The 22,594-nt window shown below is 46.1% G+C and overlaps 1 protein-coding gene across 5 annotated transcripts in view; it reads right to left on the minus strand.

Annotated features, from left to right (window-relative positions):
- Window positions 1–20,411: 20,411 nt before the first annotated feature.
- The window catches only part of UGGT1 (UDP-glucose glycoprotein glucosyltransferase 1), a 44,889-nt gene continuing 42,706 nt past the window's right edge, over window positions 20,412–22,594 (minus strand). For all 5 annotated transcript variants that reach the window (XM_062005916.1, XM_062005913.1, XM_062005914.1 and 2 more), the window contains 3 exons: window positions 22,429–22,545; window positions 21,820–21,979; window positions 20,412–21,376 (listed from right to left, as the gene is read on the minus strand). In XM_062005916.1, the coding sequence (XP_061861900.1) occupies window positions 21,351–21,376; window positions 21,820–21,979; window positions 22,429–22,545 (303 nt within the window). In that variant the 3' untranslated portion in view covers window positions 20,412–21,350. The remainder of the gene's footprint in view (window positions 21,377–21,819; window positions 21,980–22,428; window positions 22,546–22,594) is intronic.

Consider the following 22,594-nt stretch of genomic DNA (forward strand, 5'->3'; position numbering starts at 1 on the left):
ACACTGATGACTGTCTGGTTTCCTTGCCGGAATCCAGGATGTTGCTGTTCCTATATCTGAGCATATGATGCTATCCAGCACTGCCTCTGGGGGATGTGTTGCTTTGGGTTAATTGAAAAGTGCCTTCCCTTACATCCTGCTGTTCCCCTAACAATAAGTAGCCCCTGGCTGCTCTGCTGCCCCAGCTGACAGCCTGCTCTTCCTGAAGGGAAGAGCTGATCCTGACAGTACCCTGTCAGAGGAGGTGGTGCTGAGCTCTTGTCAGAGGGTTGTGTTTTGTTTCTCGGGTCACACACTCGTGTAGAGTTATTTTAACTCTTCAATAACATCTTTCTTGCTGCTCTCTATGGGAGGAAAAGCAGAGCAAGTCTAATACTGTAATGCCAAAGGTTTTCCACATCGATTGGTCTTGGAGTTGTCCAGGTTCCCTTTTCCCTTGTTGAGGAGTTGTGTGTACACCCACACAATGCTGAGCAGCCTTTGTCCAAGAGGTGAGAGAGAGATGGAGATTCTTGCATAACTAAATGTGTCTAGCAAGGACTGCACGTCTCTCTGGATTTTGTAACAGTGGGCAGACTTTAGGAGAGCCCCATGGGTTGCAGCCATAACACTAGGATGCATTACTTCACTGGTGCTTATAGTAAGGAAGTAAATCAACTTATATACAGGTGAACTAAAAATCTGGGCTTTCTGCAGCTGGAAATATTCATGAGTGATTTGGGCACATCAGTTCAGAACCTCTCTGCTTCAGGGGGAAACCAGGACACACGTGGACTCGCCAAACAGAGAACCTGTGTTGCAGGCTTAATGATCTTTGAGCTTTACTATAGTTATTATTTCATAAACACCAAGTGGAAGGGGTTGTCAATGAAATATTCCTGAACTGAACAGTATTTAACAGACCATTGCTATGTATCTGTTAAAGCAATCAGAGGCTGCAAGTGAGGAAGGCTCACTAGCAGGGTCTCACATGCTTTAATTGATCTGGGAAGTAAAGTGGCTTGGAAGAGAAACCACATGTGTTCATATTTTACAAACATTATCTATAAGCCTAAATTGAATGAAATTATCAGTCCTTATTCCTATTAATCAGACTATATTGTGTGTTCAGGTGCTCTGGTATGTGGTGCTGTTTCTTTGCCTGACAGGACTTTACTCATTTCTCCCTTTGGTGATTCTCAAAAGCTTTCTTTTCCCTCGGAGTGCTTCTTACACATACCTGCCATGCTCTTGCCTGGTCCCTAGTCCTGCAATGCATTTTCTCCCCAGTGATGATGGAGGATGTGCAACATCACAAGCAGGATCCTTGTGCCCTTTGCACAGGCAGCTGCAGAACTGAGGTCCCAAAACTTCTCCAGCCAACAGCACGGGGTAAAAGTTGAATCCCTGTCCTTTGGGAGCTGGAAGTGGATGAAGGATAACAGTCCTTTGCAGATGTCTAACAAAACAGGTGTTACCTATGTATTTATCTTCCTCTCCACACTAATTTTAACACCCCTCTATCAGGCTCTGGTTGTGGAATCCAGCTGTTTGTGCAATAAATGAGCAATAGTGATAAATAGTGAACATGCAATTCATGCAGTTTTAATATATTCTAGGTCTTACTGTATTCTGTTTAAAAACTCCTCCTTTTTATTGACCGAAACCAAATGTTGTACTGGGTTGTGCCATAAATAAGAGATTCCATGTGGTCTAATCCAGTTAATTCAGGCAGGATACCTGATACTGAAATGAATATGTGGTAATCAGTCATCAATTTTCTGGCACGGGCAGTGACAACGTGTATAAATCATACAGCTTTTGTGAGAGAGTAAATAACTTCCCTGTAGAGCCCTTTCTTTGGGATCTTATTATTACTGCCAGACATTGTTTTCTGAACAAGAGCTTGCAGCCAAATGAGTGAGTGCTCAGATGTTTTGCATACTACAACAGCCACCATCAGCACATGTTTGTACTGATCCTCTGCTCCTTTGTTTCCTTAATAGCAAATATTTTGATGCTAAATGAGACTTTGTATCCTCATGCCAGTTAACCACAACTTGTTGGCTATTGAAATGTACCAGGTTAGTGCCTGATCAAACCTTTTGTGTCACTGGGAATATCAAAGCCATGCTGCTTAGTACTGGGCTCTGGGGTGGTTGATGGGGGCTTTACTCCCAGCCTGAAAGACTTGGGTCTTGGAGAACCGGCTACTGGGAGAGTTGTGCAACCTTCTGGGCTGAGAGATCTGGTGTGAATCTGTTAGAAATTTCTTAGGTTTTGGTCACAATCCAGTGGGGAATTGCTGTGAAGCATTCAAGAGTATATGTTCATCTGCTTGGATGGTGACCTAGCCTCCTGAGGCAGCCAAATGACCAATATTCAGTTGTTTTGGGGACGGGAGTGGAGGCATTCGTATGGATCTAGCTGCTGGTGTTGTGAGACCCTTGATCACTATGGTTCTGCAGTTTCCTCATACATTCATTTTTGAATACTGTTGAGAGGCAAATGATTTTCCTCTTCCACTTGGAAAGTTTGCCAAAGGGAAGCGTGTGAAACTGGGAGCCAGAGCACTGGCTGAAGACCTGCCCCTGATGGGCATGGCCTCATCTCTACTTCTTTGTGGTCACCCTTGGAGGGAGAAGATTGTAACCATTTGGAAGCAGTGCCCAATCTGAGCAAACAGTCAGGATTTTGTTTCTGCTCCAACTTGCTGAGACACTGCAAAGGTCATTGTAACTGTCCCTCTGTCCCTCTGCCCCTGCTCTGGTGCCATGCCATTGCACAGCGAGGGAGGCAAAGGCACTGCCACGGCTGCAGGAACTTCCCCTAGTGCAGGACAAACACAGGGGCAGCTCTGCCAAGGCAGCACCCTGAGAGAGGGGCGAGCCTTAGTGGGTGAAAGGGTCCCACACTGGCCAAGCAGCAGCTGTGTGGGTTGGTTGTGGTGCAGGGATGTCCTCCAGCAGAGACGGCTGGTAGCCTGGCAGCTAAGTTTTGAAGATGTTCATGTGATTCCCTAATAAATCTGGAGAGGATTCTCCCTTCCCTACAGGTATGTTATTCTTCTGGAACGTTGAGCTTTATTTATTATTGCACCAGTGTTCCGTTGTTGTAGGAGTAAATAACGTCTGTAAAGGAAGCAGTTCATTCTACGTGTGTGCAAGACCTCCAGGTGAAGCACACTGGTATTTTTAAGGAAGGCTTCAAGTTAAGAAATGCTTCCAGTTCTTTGAGACCATAAGCTTTAACTTCTTATATGTACATTTAAGGACTTCCACAGGAAAACCAACCCTGCAGAGAGGGGCAGTGTGTTGGGAGGAACAAGGACAGCAGTAGGTAAAGCTTTCTGCTTGCACACTTTGCTGTCTCCTCATCAAGTGAGCTGCCATTTGTTAGCAATGGCTTGTTAGGGCTTTTCTCCTCTAGGCCTGTTCTTGGCTTTATGTGTATTTTAGTCATCTTGACAAGGGAGAAGAACTCTGTTATGTCAAAGCACTTACAAGTCACAATTCCTGTAACGTCTGCTGCAGGACTAGAGCTGCAAACCCCATCAGCGTATTTTACTTCTGCTTGGGAATTTCATTAGCTGCCTTACGTTTTTGTTTGTGGGTTGCTGGTTGTGTTCCCCCCACCCTCCTGTGGCTTCCTTGTGAAAACAAACTGCTTTGGCTTTCTTCCTCATTCTTTGTAAACTTAGCCTGCAGGTTGGGGTTACCCATAACTCACAGTAACTGGCAACGAGAGGACACGAGGCAGCAGGTGCCTCTTGTGGTTGTCTGCTTGGATGGGGAAGTGGGATGGGAAGATGGTAGGTGGGAAGAGATGTCTTCTCTACAGCAGCTCTTGCCTCAATCATTCACTTCTTAGGTAGACCACAGCTGCCTTGTGTGTTGAAAGTGCTGAGGTGTGTTTCTCTCAATGACGTTTCCACGTAGTCCATAGTGGTTTGCTCTCAGCCTCTCTTCTCACATTGATTTTGGTTTGGATTTGTTTTTTTAATTAAGCATAAAGGCCTTGTAGGAAGAGCTAGTGCTTTTGCCTGAGGGTGTCTGATGCTTTTTGCACTTCCATATATTCTCTGCTGTAGTAACTTCAGTAATTAAAGTGGAAGTTTCTGTGACTGACGCTGAGGTGTTTGAAAAGCTGGAGGGTGAAGACTGAGGAGGGTGAGTATGGAGGTAAGGACAGACATGCTGGTGGTCACTAAACCATTCCATCATTTATAAGGGTAGAGTAGAACCCCAAAGTTCCCCCAGTGTTTTGCACTGGCAGCAAAGGCACCATCATCCCAGCGTGACGTGCTGACGCTGCCTCAGCCTGGTGCCTACCACGTGTGGAAGTTCCCTGCGTCAGAGCCTCTCTGCAGGAGGCTCTGTGGTGGAACTTGGCTTCAAATGGGGCTGTTATGCTGTAGCTTTAGTAACTGGAGCAAGATCATTGATCTTCCTTTCCTTCCTGCCCTTAAAGAGGAGTAGGTAGGTCCTTCTGTGCACTGAGCCATGCCCAGAAAATGGCAACCACCTTCAGAACAGCAAGGCTGGGGTAAGCATGGGCTCTTCCTTGCTTCTGCCAAGAAGGCTCCAGTGTGCATTACATTTCCTTCACTTTGTACAAGGAGAGGAGAGGCAGAAGGGCAGCACACTATCCAGTCATTGTTATGAAGGACCATTTCTTACACATTAACCCTTTACTTTTCTTCTGTGAGTCAGATGAATGTGACACAGTGCAGGTTTCAGCATGGACTAGTGGAGGAGAGCAGAAGCCAAACTGCTGTGCTCTAGACACTGTGCAATACTGTGTATAAAACAGGCAATACAGACAAGTTTCTATCTACAGCTAATTGGAGATATGCCAAAGCATATCACAGACAGCCAAAGCAAAACACAGACAGCTGGCAGAGATGATGCTCTGTGACACAGTAAATGGAAAGGTCGTCTTGATTAATTGCCCACCTCTTCTCACCCTTACTCTAACCTGGTCTCCCTGCATCTGCATAACTGCAGGCACATCTGGCTCACCTCTGGTGTCAGGTAGCTTCCATTTAAATCTTGAGCATAAGCCAAATTATTCTTCTGTTGTGTTTCTTGAGGTGCTTCATGTTGTTCAATGGGAGTGTGTGGCAATGAGGAACTGCAGAGGAACTTGCTGAAAATGCTGATGTAGGAGGGGTGTTTGTTCTCCCAGCTTTAAGAACTCAGTTGTTTCCCTTCTCTGTGGAGCTTCTTGTTAAAAAAAAGAACTTGAAACCAAAACAAAAGCAACAAAAAGGCTTGTCTGGAGTTTTTGATACATAATAAATGGTGCAGGTTTTCATGTCTCTCCTGCTGAAACGCTGCAGCTTTTGTATCCTCCTGCTCTCCCTGGGCCATAAGGCACAGAACACCAAGAGATCCTGCCTCAGGACGGGAAAACAGAATTGGTTGTGCCTCACCCACCCTGGGCTGCGGTGTGATCACTCTGTTGACAGTAGGAGAACCTGCACACTTGTCTCATTAAGAATAAATAAAAGCTGGCTCTTGTCAGAGCTACACTTAGTCCAAAACATGAGTGCTATGAACTTGGAAATGTTTCATAGAATCACAGGCTGGTGGGGTTGGGAGGGACCTGTAGAGATCATCCAGTCCAACCCCCCTGACAAAGCAGGGTCACCTAGATCAGGTCACACAGGAACGTGTCCAGGTGGGTCTTGAAGCCCTCCAAGGAAGGAGACTCCACACCCTCCCTGGGCAGCCTGTGCCAGGGCTCCCTCACTCAAACACTGAAACAGTTTGTCCTTATGTTTAAATGGAACTTTTTGTGCTCCAGCTTCATCCCATCACCTCTTGTCCTGGTGCTAGATACCATCAAAAAAAGTGCTGCCCCAACCTCCTGACACCCACCAGTGAGATACTGGTAAACATTAATGAGATCTTCCCTCAGTCTCCTCTTCTCCAGACCAAACAGCCCCAGGTCCTGCAGCCTTTCTTCATAAGGAAGATGTTCCAGTCCCCTGATCATCTTGGTGGCCTTGCACTGGCCTCTCTCCAGCAGTTCCCTGTCCCTCTGGAGCTGAGGAGCCCAGAACTGGACACAGGACTCCAGATGAGGACTCACCAGGGCAGAGCAGAGGGGGAGCAGACCCTGCCTTGACCTGCTGCCCACACTCTCCTTGATGCATCCCAGGCTGCCATTGGCTTCTTGGCCACGAGGGCACGTTGCTGGCTCGTGCTCAGTTTATTATCAACCAGGGCTCAACCAGTTTCCCTTAAGTATTTTTAAAATGGACTATTAGAGCACATAAAGATATGAAATTCCTCCTTATTGTCAGCCTGTTTAAATGCTGGATTACTCTATCATGCTTTCCTGATCTACAGGGCAGGGAATGAGCTACATTTTTTGAGGGCTACGATTTGATGATGCTGATGGGGAAGACTGAGCTCCCAAACTCCATTAGGCTGCATCAATCATAAGATTTTTCTCACAAGTTAATTAGTCATTTTTGCTAATAGAATGAAGTTCTATCTTTGATCCTGGAATTCCTGTCTCCTGTCAGATTTTTTTGTTATCTCCAGATGGATGGTTTGTTCTCCTCCCCCAAAACTTTCTCATATTGTGAGCTGAGGTTTCAATAAGCGTACAAAGTGTTAGTTTCTTTGAGCACAAACTTTCCAAGGCTATACTCTGTTCCATACAGGTGAAGAGTTGAAACTACTGCTTGAAATTTCACAGGCAATCATGCACAGAAATGATGAGTTCTGGTTTATACTCTGGATAGAGGATGTTAGAACCTGACAGCTTCAGCTGGGCAGAGGGTGGGATGTGACAGAGCACAGTTTGAGGGAAATAAATTGGTGCTTGGTTCCTGGGATTCAGAGCAACAAGTTTGAATATGGTACAGTGCAGGAGAAAGAAAGATAAGGGAAGGGAGAAGAAAGGATCTGGTCAGAGCCTGAGGAAGCTGTGGCAGCAGCTCTATGGATGTGAGTGTGGGTGTGGGGGAGCCTAGGGAGGGAAGGCTCTGGCAGTCAAGCTGGGAAGTCCTGACAGCACCAGCAGCAAGAGTTTCAGTTGGGAAGCTGCAGAAAAATAGATTGCATCCACATTTCTATTCAAGAATTAAGTCCCATGTGCAGACAGGGACTGTTTCCAGTAGCCCTGTTCATTTGTGGCTACTGATAAAAGGTGTGGGGAGACAGACCTGTGTGTCTTTAGAATTGCAAATGAGGAAGGGATAGAGAGAGGGCACAAATCTGTTCTGTTAGATGCATGTTGTCTGTGCTAAGCTTTTGCAGCTATCAGCACACCATGCACAGCCACCCTTGTATCCAACAGCACATTATCCTAGTGCAGGCTACCTGCTTCTTTTGAGTTTCTTATCACAGCAGAGCTTCTTAGAAATGAATCCTTCCTTGCTCCTTTCAAAGCCCAGGTTTCATTGCCTTTCAGTCAAAATTACCTGCTCCTTTTAATTACCCCATGCTTTAGTGTATGAGATTGGCACAGCAAGCAGCACTGAAGGAATTCCCAATCCAGACTGACCCTCCTGGACAAAGCCCAGCAGAAGTCAGGGCAATAAGTGAATTTTCTGAAAGGTAAAGTGAGCCTGGAGCTTGTGGGGGGAAGGAAGCCAGAGTTGAAGTAAGGATTAGGCAGTACCTGTTCTCAAGGGTGACAGTTCAATAGAGACAACTCCTTCCATACCCCCTTGGCAGCAGAAGCTGTCTGGTCTGGTTACTTCTCCCTTTGGTGCTGCTCTGTGCAATACCTGCCATGTTTGTATCTCATCAATGGCACGGTGACAAGAGCAAATGCTGGTGCACTCCTGTGTTTTGTGGACTCTGGAATGTATTTGAGAACATTTCTACCTGCTTCATGTGAGGCTGCTCCTGCTGATGGCTCACAAGGGTAACGTCAGGGCAGGAGCCCTGAGGAAGAAGCATCAATACCTGTAGTTGTTGCCTAACTTAAAAGCACACAGAGGCTTGTGTTCAGTCCTCAAAGCCTTTTGTCCAACTAGGACCTCAGTGAGCATGCTTAAAAAAGGGGAAAAGAGATGATAAATGACTCCTGCTTCCTTGTTTAGAAGTGTGCTGGTGAGGAGAGTGCCCTGCTCTGGGGGAGCTCCACGGAGGGGTTTCTCCCCAGAGCAGGGAATTTCCCACAGTAATGCTAAGGAGGGGTTTGTATCTTGCTGCTCCAGTGCAGCCAGACAGTGCCTTGTGTCCAGCTGTGTGCTCTCTGGGGCCAGGGAGAAGTGAGGCACTTTGCTATGGCACTTGCTGCTGGGTTGTTTTCAGGCAGCTTCGGGAAATCTGCACACGAGCTTGTGGAAAACCAGGAAAACCTTTTCTCATGGGCTCCTCTCAAAAACCAACCACCCAGGAATGAGGACTGACAAGAAAAGACAGGGCTTTTGATTTGTGCTGAATATTTCTTGGGTTTGGCTTTTGAAGGGGCTCTCTGTACAGGTGTAAGAGCCTTTCCCAGAGCGACACCTCGCACATCCAACCGCTGAGGTCCCGACAGGGCTGCCACAGGGAATCACGCACACTTAGCTGCTAGATGTGTGTGTGCACGACTGCCTGCCTGCCCTGAGCTCCAAGAGGGAGAAAAACAACTCTGCTCTCAAATAGGAGGGAGGGGGAAGAAGGAAAAGAGTGTTTAAAAGTAGATTGAGTAGCTAAGCTGTCTGGAAGCCTGTCTGCCCTTGCATAAGCTGCTGAGGACTGTGGTGCTGCTCTTGAAGTACTCAAGTGCACAGAGCCATGTGAACTCAGCCAGTCAGTAAAGGAGGAAAGTGCAAGTCCAGTTCTGAAAATTAGATCCTAAATCCATCTGTATGTTGAGAGTGTCTGAAAACAATCTGTCAGTGTAGTCAGACACTTATGTATAGGGAGCAAAGTACCTGGCAGAGCTTGAGTGAACCCTTTCCGTGTCACGCTCTACATAGAAAGCCTCAGCTTCGAGTCACTTACATAAAGAGGCTTTAGATACTGTGCACAGTGTAGTGCAGAATTGGGTGGGTTTCTCTGTAGCTCTTTTGGAAAAGTTGTTGTCTCTGTACACCATGTGAGCATTGTGTTGAGTCCCAAGGAGCAGACTTGATGAAGTTTTCCTCTCCTGTTCATTTAATTCTGGGTTCTGCTCTCCTAAATAGTCTGAGACAGGGGTTTGTGTCTCTTGGAAGCTGAGGTCCAACTCTAAAAGCTAGTTACATTGTGAGGAATGATTTCACTCTCTGCAAAGCCTCTCCACACCTGTGGGATGGAACAGAACCATTCACAAACACACCTTCCTAGGCTGGCAAAAGCAGCTGTGAGAGCATCCCCAAGGCAGGGGTACAGATGCCCTGGCTGGTCCGTGTTTCAGGCTGTGCCTGGAAGCCTGGCTGTTACACTCAGCTTTTCTGGCTCTGGAGCCAAATCCCATGCCATGCTGATGAGATGATGGCATCTGCAAGAAAGTGGGTGAGGAGCCTCAAAATGCCCATGTTTAATGGGTGGGAAGAGGTTGGAGTTAGCAGAGCCTCTCTCCTAGCTTGAGCCCTGGATTTTCATTGATGCCCCAAGTGCCCTGACTCTCTCCCTTTGATCGATGATGATGTCTGTAGGAGTGTGACCAAACATGTGGCTTTGGACTTACTGAGCTAGATTTGAAGAGGTAAAAGAGTGCCAGTGTTCCAGAGACAAGCAAGAACTGCAACCAGCTGTGGGGGAATTCACTGGGCATCTCTTTTTTTCCTGGCTATTCCCTACTGGTTTGAGACACCCTACCAGTTTGACAGACTGCCCAGAAGGTCTTCAAAACCCACCTGGATGTTTTCCTGTGAGACCTGATCTGGGTGGACCTGCTTTGGCAGGGGGGTTGGACTGGATGATCTCTAGAGGTCCCTTCCAGCCCCACCATTCTGTGATATGAATGGAAGCCAAGCCACAACTTGGCTGCTGCCTTTGGTGTGGAAAAGGTCTAGAGCAGTAGTAGTAAACTTTTATCTTTGCAGGCTATAATGACTCTTATTTCCAGGACAGTTGTGTTCCACTGACACACTTTAACTGTACAAGGAGCAGACTCGTGTTCTGTGGGTTACTGTGAATCTCTGAGTCTGTGGGTTCTGCTTACCAGAGCAGGCTCTGACAGCCTGCAATGTTATTCTGCCATTTGGATGTCACTAGAGCTGCTTGTGTGGTGGTACATGCTGAGTGGCTTTACCATGACAGAGCCACAGCATACAGCTCCTTGCAAGGACTGAACTCCTTGTCATTTGCACCTTTTTATTCCAGAAGCTTCTTCCCTGTTAAAGTGACAAATCTACCCAGGGTCAGTTTAAATGTGATGGGTTTAGATTGAAATAAAATCAGTTCTTTAAAAGATCCCTGCTGAGAGCTGCAGGGATCATGGGGTAGAATGATTCCATTGAAAGCTGTGGCTAGTAGAACCATTTTCAGATCAGACCATCCTTCCCCATGCTCTTTGCCAAGGGGGTGGCTGCAGGAGGCAGTACCCCTACAGCTTAGGATGCTTTGCATGAAGTTTCCTCACGTGCCCTTGCCTTGGTGCAGTGATTCAAACCCCTCACCAGGCAGGCTTTCCCTCAAGTGTTTCATGTGAGCGTCCTTATGGTGATTGAACTGCAGAAAAAAGCTCAAGGCAGGATGGGAAAGTTTTCAGGTAGCACAGCTGGTCGCAAGGTGTGTCTGTGGCTGCAGAGTGAGATTCAGACCCAGGATGTTCGTGTCCTGTGTTAAAACTAACACATTTATTGTGCACAGACCACCTCCATGTCCTGTACTAAGAACATGCACACAGAGGCTGTTATACACAATGATGTGTTTTAGTGTGTTGGAGGGCACTGATGAGTGAAAGTCAGAGCTGGTAGTCACTGGTCAGTGTGAGTGTCGAGCTCCATGATGAAACCCTTCCTTGTGCACGGTCTCTGTGCTAGGCAGGCCCCCAGTCAAACCCCACATATGGGTTTTGCTGGTGCCTTCACTGGGGGAACAGAAACTAATTTAGGACAAAAACCATTTTTTCCACTTGCTACCTGATGAGCTGTGATGTTCTGCATCAGCTGAGTGATGTGAAATCATTACCTTGAAGCTGCTGATTAGACCAAGCTGTTTCTCATTACAGCCCGGGTGCTAACAGACAAAAGGGCCACCTCTTCTGGAGCTGGTCTCAGGAAAGCCTTGGCACCTCGTGCCTGTTGATGGAGCACTCTTCTTGCAGGTAAGCCACATTTATCTCAGCCACAAATTGTTTCTCAGTTGACCTTAAGGCAGCAGCAGGAGCCTGGAGCTCTGTGGAGCTGCTTTCCTTTGCCTTTGAACGGTGCAGGTGTGTTTCTGCACACTCATGCAGCCGTGTCATAACTGTTAAGCTGGAAATTCGTTGGCAGTTTTGTGCTTGATCTTATCATTTGCTTCTCTCCTCATTAATTAACTCACAGTTCAATGCCAATTAGCTCAGGAGTCTTTCTTTCTGCATTTCAGAGCAGGGAGTTGATGCAGCTCTGGAACGTGATCGTGCTGTGCTCTATTCAAATGTGTTTAAATAATAGGTGGGGACTGCTCAGTAAATCCTTAGAATGTGAGTATATCACATAGCACCAGAGAAATGCACAGGGAGTGTTTCTAGACTGCTTATTTACAGCTGGAATGGAACTAGCAGTTGTTGCTGCAGTGTGACTTGGCTAAGGCATCTAGAAGTTAACTCGTACTCTCAGCAACAGCCACAGACTTGCTCCATTGAATTCCCTACTTCTGCTTTGAAAGTTTGCTTTCCTGTTGCATCTAATTCCATCAGCTGTGGCAAGTGATCTTAGTCCTGTGCCAGGCCCCTTCTCTGCCCTTCCCCTGCAGACAGACTCCTTTCACTTCTCTTTTATTCCTGCCCTCCCAAAGTTGTTTCTTCCTGTAGCAGGGAGTGATGATGTGGCCTGTGTGGAAATCTGGCCTGGCAAAAAACAACCCCACCAAAACAACCCTCCAAGCATTTCTTCTCATCAGATCTTGCATGTATTTGCTTTCAAGGCCTGTGGTTAATTCTGTGGGTGAAAGGAAGGGGGCTGGAACCAGCCCCTTGGGGACTGCCCTGGAACAGGGCACGGGTCAGAGGTACCTGTGTTACTCCATCCTGCTCTTTGGTCACAATGAGACGTTGAGAAAGGATTGATTACAGCTTTGCTGATAGGAACAAAGAGCATTGATGCAGAGCTAGATTAATAGCCTTATCTGAATTTCATCTTCTAAAGCTGGGATGTCTCTCTTGTGTTCCTACTGTGTGCTGTTTCTTTGCCTCTGGAGTGTAAGTGTGGCTGCTTCAGTGTCACTGAAGGTGGCGTTCTCCTCCTTGGAGCTTATCTTCAAACGAATGCTCAGGAGTCGTGGGCTGCTCAGGAGCTGACTGGGTGCTGTTAGGGCTCACCTTCTACCAGGGTACCATGGGCTATGGTTTGGGGGCTTCTTTTCCCCCAAGCCTCACAGCAAAGCTGGATGGTATTGTGTGGAACACGCCCCTGAATGAAGGCAGTGCTCGCACTCCCAAGGAGTTGTTCTGCAGCCACGAAACTGCCTCTCAAGAGCAGGAGAAGCTGGGACTTGGTGGGTTGTATGATTTGTGTAGGAGTTCATTTCTTGCAATGAATTCAAGCAGTTGAAAATGTTCTTGCAAGTTGTGGCTCTAAAAGACTGTTTGAGTGACAGAGGAGGTACTCTGTATGGGATGCTGTAGCCAAAGCTGGGCTGCCTTGTTTCTCAGCTCCCCACAGCTGCCTGCACTGAGATCAACAACTGACTTCTTCCTGATTTACTATTTCTCCAGAAATTACTTCAAACTATTTTTACTGTTCCATAGGTTTGAACTAGTTCTTGTACACAGCTCTTAGCTGCCATTCAGGAAAAGCCCAAAGCACAAGAGATTCATGAACACTCGCTGGGCCATACAGACTGACAAAATTCACTTTATGTCACTGTGCATCTATTATTCATTGCTATGAGTAATTAATAACACTGCAACTTGCTAGTGACAGCAAATCAGAGCCAAAAGGGAATCAAAAAGGACATACATTATTTATTTCAGCTATTTATCTGCTTTCAGGTCATGAGTCTGTCATTTAAACAATGGTGGTTTTCTCTGCATCACTTTTGTATCTTTACTATTCAGTTCTGCTTGTTTTTATTTGATCACTTTGCCTCCTGTCAGCAGGTCAGTTAGAGAAGGTTGTGGATTGTTTTCTGATTAGGTGATTAATTATTCTTTCCATTCCCTCTGGTTCTATTTTGGATTTCTATTATCAGAGTAGCCTGGCTACTGACTTCAGTAAGACTTTAATTATTTACTTGTGTTTCTCCTGTGACATATGAAATGAGAGCATGCAGACAACTTGTTTTGGAGTGAGCCTGACATCTCTGAACTCTTGCTGAAGAAAGCACAGGAGATAGTTTGTGAAACCAGTCTCCTCTCCTCCATGGACACACCTGGGTTGAGCAAATGGTGTCTTGGAAAAACACTTTGAGTTACAGGTTCCTGCTGTGTTCCAGGCATATGACTCCTTGCCCCTTCCCACCCAATTGGGAAGCTGTAAATCCACACAGAAGGGATTTTGGGGCTGAGTTTGATGGTCGTGCAGAGGTTACATGGAAGGGCTACAGCTCAGCTTCATCTCTGCCTCCTATTCAAATCTGAGGAAAGTGAGAAAAGCTTTTCTCTTTAGGGCCTGACTTTGGGCCAAGAATGACAGAACAAACAAAAACTGCCCACTTTGAGGATTTTCAAATCTATTTGTGATAGTTTTGGAGACTGAGAAGTATCTAAAGCCATCACTTAGTTTCCTCCTCAAATTCTGTGCTGTTCATGGTCAGCAGATGAGTTTCTCAGAGCATCTCTGTTCCACATGTGGTCAGTGCTTTGGTTAACTTCTGAGCAGCTACTGACCTGTAAGGGCAGCTTCTCTCGTTTTCTGCTCTTAGAGCATTAAGCTTTACAGCCTTAAGGAACTGAACGAGTGAGCAAACAAGTTGGACAGCTTTTAGGTGGCTGCAAGGTTGGGTCCCTGTACTGGAGAGCTTTGTAATATCTCTTTCTGTGACACTTTCATCCCTGTAATACCTGGGCTTTGCTTAAGTGCTCTTAACTTCTAAGGAAGTTGACTTTAAAAGTCAGCTTGTGCTTAATGGGACTGACACTGTCTTCAATGCAGCTCTTGCTTTGAGCAGCAGCACAAAGTGCTCAGGTACATGCAGTATTCCACAGATATGGCCTGGCAAGAGGCTTCTCAGGCATCAGCTGTCTGACAGAGGGAAAGCAGGCAAGGCAAGAACTTTGTCCATGAGGAGAAGGATTGCATCTTGTTCCTTAGTGCTTTTGTCCAAAAGAAGTAAGCAGAAAGGCACTTGGAAGCAAATCCTTTTGTCTCAGTTTCCAAGTGTAGGCAGAGCATAGCTTTAGCTCTCTCTTAGATTTTTATATAAGCTTTTGTGAGGGAATTCAATCACTGGGTGCTTTTGGGTGCTTAATAAAATAACATGGAGGGGGGTATGACACATCCACATCACAGCCTGTGTTTCCAGTGCTCAACCTTCAAAAGGAAAGTAAGTTTATCAGTAATATCAGTGAACAGAATGAAAGTCTTGAAGATATAGATTTGATTTGGAGTCTTATGAGTCTTCAGGTGTTGATGTAAGCCAGGCAAAAGTGTTTCTCTCAGAAATATGATGTTCCTGGAAGAGGTACAGACTTTCACCCTTGCATCCAAGTCCCTTCTGCCATAGCAGGAGGTTGGAAGATGATTCCTGAACTATGCAGAGGTTTCTAAATTATTTTCTACAGTATTTTTTTCCCCCTACTCTCAACAAAGAGCTTGTGATAGTCATGACCAGATACAAGACAGTGTACCAAGCAGACCTGCTTCACTGTAGTGTAAAGATTTCTGTGTTTCCAGCCCGTTTCTCCTAGAACCGAGCCACTTTTGTAAAAGTCCTAAATCTAGTGTAGTGCTAAAAGAGCATCATAGTCTTCACTTGAATGAATAAATCAGTTCTTGATTTACACTAGAAAGTTGATGATAAGTGAAATAAAAGTGGCTCGATGGGGTTTTATTAATAATAAGTAGCAAAAAACCCCACGTCAAACGAGCAACCAGCCAAACAAACAACCCCTCCCAGAACAGATGCAGAAGTGGTTCTGTTTGGCTGCTCCTTGTCCTGAAGCACTTAGACCTTTCCAAGGTAGCTATAGTAGAAGGCTTTTCAGCGAAGTTGCAGCTTGATAGCAGCAAGCCCAGCACATGCAGCAGTGCTTCACAGAGCCGGTGTTCACGGCGAGCCTCAACACGCGTGCGGGGCACGGGAATGTGCTCTTCCTACTCGGGGCTGAGCTGGGGAGAGCTTGCCAAGCTTCAGCTTTCTGTCTTTTAGACTCTGGCTTCTATTTTTCTTTTCTTCTTTCTTTTTCTTGCCTTTCCTTTCGCTTCTCTTTAACCAATGCCACGGGACAAGCATTTCCCGATGGAGCTGCAGGCGGCTGCCGGGAGCGGGGGAGCAGGAGCTCGTGGGCTTCTGCAGCAGCGCAAGTGCTCCATCTACAGCTCCAAACCCTCGCCGAGAGGATCCCCCTGCAGCGTGGTCGGGTTTTCCTTTGGCTGCCTTAATACAAAGGCCACGTTGCTAAAAAGCCCCGTAGCGAGTCCATCGGTGTGACTCCGAGTCAGCAGAACGTTATCGCCTCTTGTTTGTGCTTTGAAGAGCTTGGCTTGCTTGCTCAAAGAGAAAGGGTAGAGTTGCTATGTGGGAAAGGGGGGTTGTGGCAGGCAACTAAACAAGCTGTAGAGGTTAAAAGCAGATGTTGGCATGAGGGGGAAGATGAGTGTGAAACTGGCCTGTGTAAGTTTAGGTGGGCAGCTGGAAGGTGAGTTCCACCAGCGCCGGTGCAGTGAGGGCTCGGCAGCTCCCCAGCACTAGGACACGGTGGTAAGGAACACAGTTAATTGAAGGTGAGCTGGATAAATTGGGGAATGAGGTTTGGCATCAAGGTGCTGGATTTGGTGACTGGGGTGGTACCTTTCGAGCCAGCAGTCAGAGTTGTTGGGACAAGGCATTAAAGTGTTGAAGAGAGCAAAAGCATTCAGTCTCGTATCTTTTTGAGGGTTTCTTTGGAAAGACCTCAGGGGAATGGCTTGTGGAAACAAAACAATGTGTTCTTGCAGAGATCTGGACAGATCACCAACAGCGAGGAGTTTTCCCATCTAAGCCTGCCAATGTGCCTCCATCCAGAGCTAGAGACACATTCCTGGGGCAGGAGCACAATTCCATCAGCATGTCTGTTAATTGGCCTCTGTGCCTGCTGGGACAGCAACAGATAAGGCCTCTTTTATCCCAGAGAGAGAAACACCATCTTAAACACATCCTAAATAGAGTTCAGTTGAAGGACAAGAGGTAGAACACCAGGTTCTGCAGTCCTTTAGCTTTGTTCCTAGGTGAAGATGGCAGAGTTGTTCCATAACAATCAGGATACTTAGGAGTGTGTGTGCTGTGTGTAACCAGAATCAGAACAGTGTGCTCCTGTTTATTAACAGCACTGGGATCTCTTCAGTCTGGTGCAATACACATTAAGCAGATGATGTTGTAAGGTTTTTCTAAGGGGACAAGTTGGTAACTGGTATTTAGGAAGCCTGAGGAGCTGACTGGGGAAATCACTGACCCAACAACATCAGTTTCTGATAAACCATGGAAGATAAAGCACAGCAGTTGGTTGTCCAGACATCTGTCTGAAACAAAACAGAGGGGAAACTCCTGGGACATCAGTGGTGCCTTGAGAGCTGAAATTGCTCTTGAGAGGGTTTTATGGGACATAATTCTTGTCAAACAAGTGTGACTCTGAGGAACTACAGCTTTGGGTTCAGTAGCAATGCTATATGCATAAAATAAGCCCCACAAAGCCAGCCTTGTTGCTCCAAAATAACATTACCATGTAGCATATCCTTAGAGCTTGTGTTAAAAGAGTTAAGAACCAATTAGCAAAGTTTTAGTAGTCATCTTAGTGGGAATCCCTATCAAATAGGTGGCTGAGATTCTTTTCCTCTGCAGTGCTCTGTGCTCTTCAGTGCTTTCATGGGGGTCTGGAAGCAATTGTGGTGGCAGCTGTTCAGCAGCAGTGAAGCACACACAGCAACGCAGATTTCTTGGGGCCTCTTTCTGGAGGGGAGCAACCAAAGCATTTCAGGAAGGCAAATTGGAAATTGCACATCGAGGAATAAGAAACACAAGGACTTCCAACAAATAGGAAACAGTATTCAAACAGTAGAATGAGTGTAGATGTACAGAAATGCCCATACAAACATCTCTTGTCTATTCAGTGTTGATGAAGTTGATCCTGGAGTACTTGGGAAAATGGATCCAGTTTTGGTGCCAAGATTTCCCTTTGTTAAAAACAACCCCAAACAACAAAACCCCACCAGCCCAGCCAAGCACACCAGGAAATGTCAAGCAAACAATCTGAAGTCTGAAGGAAGTGTTTTGAGCTCTGCAAGTCCTTCCTGTATATTGATTGTGGTAAATAAAGACCTATAGGTAGAGAAAAGGTTGGACACTAAGTCTAAGGTCTTAGAGCTGCTCCTTTCTGCTAAGGAGATACAGTTGAAGAGTGAAAGTGTCCCTGGGAAAGGGGAGAAAAAAGAAACCACTCCAGAAAATGAACACGTGGCTTTAGTGTTGGGGATTGATTTTAGGCAATCAAAGCAGCTGGTTCTGTGTCCTGTATGAGCTGTGTGTAAGGTGACTGTGCTTAGGAGAAGGGGAATGGTGAGAAATATGTCAGCCTCCAATGAGCAGTTGGTGAGGGCAGCGAGCTCTGGAGCTGGTAACACAGTGCACAACACGCAGCACTCCCCCCACCTCTGTGCAGCCAGGTTACCAGCTGCCCCCTCTTAACAGTGGCTGTGTATCTTAGTCCCTCCCATCTCTAGGAGTTGGCAAAGGCCAGCTATGAGGAGTTTTGGCTCTGGAAGTGGCACTGTTAGCAGGTGCTTCCCAGGCACCCACAGGCTCGGCAGCTCCTCGGCAGATCCATGTCCTCCAGGCACAGCACTGGGGTCAGGCAGGTCCTGCATCTCCACGTGTGTTTGTGCTCATGTGTAGCAACAGCATTAGTTAAAGCAGCAGTGTGTTTGATTGCTTGTCCTGTGTTTCTTGGGCTGCCTAGGAGCAGAAGAGGACCCTGCTGTGCCATAAACAAGTACACTTCAGAGTTCTTTATTCCAGATCTTCGCACAGGAGAAACACAGTCCTCACTCCTCATCAAGTCCCAAACTAGCTAATAAGGGACAAATTCAATGTATTGCAAGCACAAGGCAATCTGTCTTAGCAATGATCTTAATAAAGTCTAGTCAGCAATAAACTCTGATAGTCAGAAGTGATTTTCCTTGAGTGTCCTGATAGGAGAATGCTGTTTAATTATCTGGATTGCAGAGAGCAGCTGGCATACATGCTGCAGACAGAAAGGGAGAGTTCAAGAGAGGTCTTTAATTACGTTCAAGTCAGCAAAGATCAGTGTGTTGAATGAAAACAGATGGAGTGTATAGTCCATTGGCAATACTCATGATTGGGTAAATATAGTTGTATGGCAAAGAACAGGAAGGCAAAGCAAATGGAGTTTCCTTGTAGGTAGGCTTTGAATGCTGGTGTGTTTACACTGTCACAACTAGCCAAGGTGGAAGCATGAAGTGTGAATATGGTGTCAGAATGAACCTTTCTGTGGACTGAAGAAGCCAGTTCCTTGAGGAACCTTGTGCTCTGTGTTCTCCTGGCAGCAGCTCTGTTACAGATGGCAGGTTTAATGCCTGTGGGCACAGGTTTAATGCCTGTGCTGGGACACACTTCAGGCATTTCTTCAGTGACTAAGGATCGGGCTGGACTTGCTGGACAAAGTGACTGAAGCCATGTTCTGGATGGCTATGAGCTGGTGAGATGTGTGACAGAGGCACTGTGCAGCTGCTGGATGGAGTTACAATACTGGGGGAGTTTAGTGTTCATTCTGGTTCTCCATGGTAGGGTTTGCATTTCCACTTCAGCATCTCCACATGCCTCCAAGTGCCAGTGGGAGGACTGAACTGAGAAGGTTGCCAAAGCCTAGCAAGAACTTCCCACCAGATGCCCCAGTGATTGCCTGTACTGATTGCTGGGGGTTTCTGTTGTGTTGTAGGCTGCAGGTGTCTGCTGGAGACAGGATTAAATCCAGTGGCCCTTTCTGCAGGGGATGCTCCCTGGTTATTAGAACAGCACAGAGCTGTGTGTAGACAAGAAGCCACTGGTGATAGGACAGGAAAGCTGCTTGTGCCCAGAGCACAGCTGAGGGTGCTGGTCTGTGCTAAATCACACATGGTGTATACCAAAAGTGACACTAAACAGAGCTTTGGGTAAAGCACTGCTTCAGTTTTGTGGCAAACTCTTTGATGGAGGCACCGTGCTTCCTTACCAAAGGATGGCTCTCAATACCAAAGTCAAATGGTGCTCATGGAGACGAGTGCTGCCATATGGGAGTTCACCTGGTGCTCCAGCAAAGCTGGGGTTGCAGGTTCATACAGTCTAGATCCGTTACACCAGAGGCAAGGAGCTGCCATGGCTGTTCATTTCTGTTTCTGCAGCTGCCCTTGCACTTCACAGTGCTCTCAGGTAACCCTGCACCTCTGCTTCTCCACTGCCTATTTTCCTTTCAGCAGAACCATGACAGAAAATGAGCATCCTACAGTGCTTGTCACCTCCTAACTGGAACAAGCCAGAAACAAACAGGGCTTTCCTCACCTGCAGTTCTGTTCCTTGTTGTAAGTTCCCCGTACCAGTGTCATCAACATGTTGTTTCCCCTCCCCATCCCACACCCTCAAAGATCTGACTGTGTTATGTACATTGACTGTGCAGAAAGTGAGGTGTATCTTGTTTGCAGTGAAAACATCTCAGGCTGAGTGAGTGGCAGGCACTTGTTCTGGTGCTCTCAGAGCAGGTCAGAAGGTGATGCACATACCCCTGGTATGGGGCTGCACTGTGCATCTGAGAGATGCCCATGGCGGGGCTGGGGCTGCAACATCAGCACAGTGGTACAGGACAGTCCCCACCAGAGCCTCTGTGCTTCAGTGCCCTGGGATAGTTGAGCCATGGTGTACAGAGCAGACAATGATCCTACAGGATAAGGGAAACTGGGTTTGAGGATGTTTTAAATGGGTACATTTGTAACAGAACTATGGCACTGGCATCTTTAAAAGTTAAGACTGAAATATAAATAATAAAACTATCCCAGGGTAACGAATCCTTGCAGGAAAAGGTTGAGGGTTTTTTTCTGTGCACAGATTGAAAACAGATGCAGGTGAAATATTCAGAAACCCCCAAATTAAATTAGGACTGTAATGTGTGCAAGCAAAATGGATGATCAAAGCACTGATTGGGAACTAAAGCTTAAGACCCAAGAACTCCAAAGTTTTTATTGATGTGACAACATCTCTGTTTGAAGAAAAATAAAGTTAATGAAATTTACATGAGGATAAGCTTCCAAGCTTCCACAGATTTCTTTTAATAACCAAAACACATTCAGGAATCAGTGAACCACAGCAGCAGTAAGGCCCTGCCAGTTTTGCAGACTGATTTAAACTTGGAGCAGGAAGGAAGGAGGGCACTTGGATTCAAGTCAGGTGGGCCAGGATGAGCTGAGCTGTCAAATTCAATGTTCAGCTCATTTTATAAGCTTAGGCTTTGTATTTGGATGGGCATTTAAATAGCTTGTGATAGTTTTATATCAAGCCAAACCTTCAAAAGTTGGGAAAATAAAAGAAGATAGGAAATAGAAAATCTAAGTGATGCTGCATGGTAGAAAAAGTAAGGGCATATTGAACAAGTCTGAGAAGCATTTCCAACCGTTTGAAAACCTGCAGAAAAAACAGCATCCCAGCTTCAAGGCTTCTTTCTGAGCCTTTGAACGTTACCTGGGAAAACTATCTCCATCAGTTGAGGTCAGGACTTCTGTTCTGGCCAATGGCTCGATGGGTCTGCCATTTCCAGGCTCTCATGTTGGATCTGAGGCTAAAAGGATCTTCATTAGTGGTGGAGGCAGCACCAGCTGAAGGGACAGGCTGTGGCTTCTCCAATGGAGTTTGAAGTTGTTTTGTTTCTGAAACTCTATGTTCTATCATGGGCTTTTTCATCTCCACAGGTGCAAAACACCAGTAATGCTAATTCCAGCAATCCAGATCCTATTTCTTATGCAGAAATTAACCCAAAGGCGAGTAATAAAAAGGCAGACATCATCCCATTCAATTACTCAGCAGTTTTGCAGACATACCAGAAAAACCCCTAACTTTCAATATAAAAATTGTCTATGAAACAGTCTGACTTGAATTTTTCTCCGTGGATCATAATTCCACATGTGCTGCTGGATCTGTAGAGGAGGAGAGGAAAAAAGCAATGAACACTCCATTTCCAGCTGCCTCAATTGGTAGATTGGTTTGAAAATTAATGTCTGAACCCCCCAGACTTGTTCTTTGCAAGGTTACCAGTGACTGCAGAACAATTCATACCTGTTGTGTTGAGCTGTGCTTTAATTAAAGGTTAAGATAAGGCCAAGCTCCTAAAATTGCAGGAACAGTGAGGGTCTTTAACAGAGCTGGAACAAGTGTGCAATATATAGCTCTCTGTTCTCTTCAGTTTCAGAACCAGCCTCTCTCAGCAAGGCACTTTTGTCCCCTGACAGGGTGATGTAACAGCTGCTCCCTGCAGGCCTTTGCCTGCTGCAGGTTTACAGTGGATGAGCAAGCAACTTAACCCCAGTCCAGGCAGGGAGGAAGAAAGGCACACAAGCAGGGAGAGAGTCAGAAAGATTACCATGTGTATGCTGTCCTGGCATCTTAGCTGATGTTCCTGTTTCTTTTTCTTTCTGGAAAAGGCTTTGGAGCAGTTTGATTTCTTGATCGTAGTCCTGCCACTCTGGAACTATACGCATGGCCGCCTGCAGCTTGGGCTCTTTGGTCATGGGGTTGTTACACTGCAAACAAGACACAGGAACTGATCAGACACTTCATGCATGACAAAGGCTTATAGAGGTATGTCTCCCCTGTGGGATTAATCTCTTGTTGGGGAACAACATGTGCCTGTATGTTAGGTAGAGCACAGTGTAAAATCTCCTTGGCATTCCTAAAAATGCCACTGCTCCAGGTAAGGGAAACAGAGAAGCTGAAGGAAACAAAAATGAAGTGCTGCAAATAAAGCTTTTATAGGTATAATAATGTCTATTCCAGAATAATATAATATTACTATCATATTATTTATATACAACATTGCATTTCACATTTGTAACAGTATAATAAGGATGTAATTTAACAAATAAGGTAACAATGCAGGGTGAGATGCTTAGGGTAGAGAAGTGCCTCTGTCATTGGTCAGTGTGTTTTTCTTGGGCATCAGAATGAGGTGAGGGAGTCATACTGTGCTTACCAAATCAATGGTTTTTGCTCTCTTCTTTGAGGCATCATCACACCACGTTTCACACCACAGCCACTCCTGGGGAAGTGATTTAATTGGCACCTGGTGGATCATGTTGTTAGGCAAATCCTGTTGAGAAGAAAGAATGAGTTGCAGTTTCCACATGTTGCAGGGGGAG

This window comes from Colius striatus, chromosome 12, assembly GCF_028858725.1.
Source record: "Colius striatus isolate bColStr4 chromosome 12, bColStr4.1.hap1, whole genome shotgun sequence".
Taxonomy (NCBI): domain Eukaryota; kingdom Metazoa; phylum Chordata; class Aves; order Coliiformes; family Coliidae; genus Colius; species Colius striatus.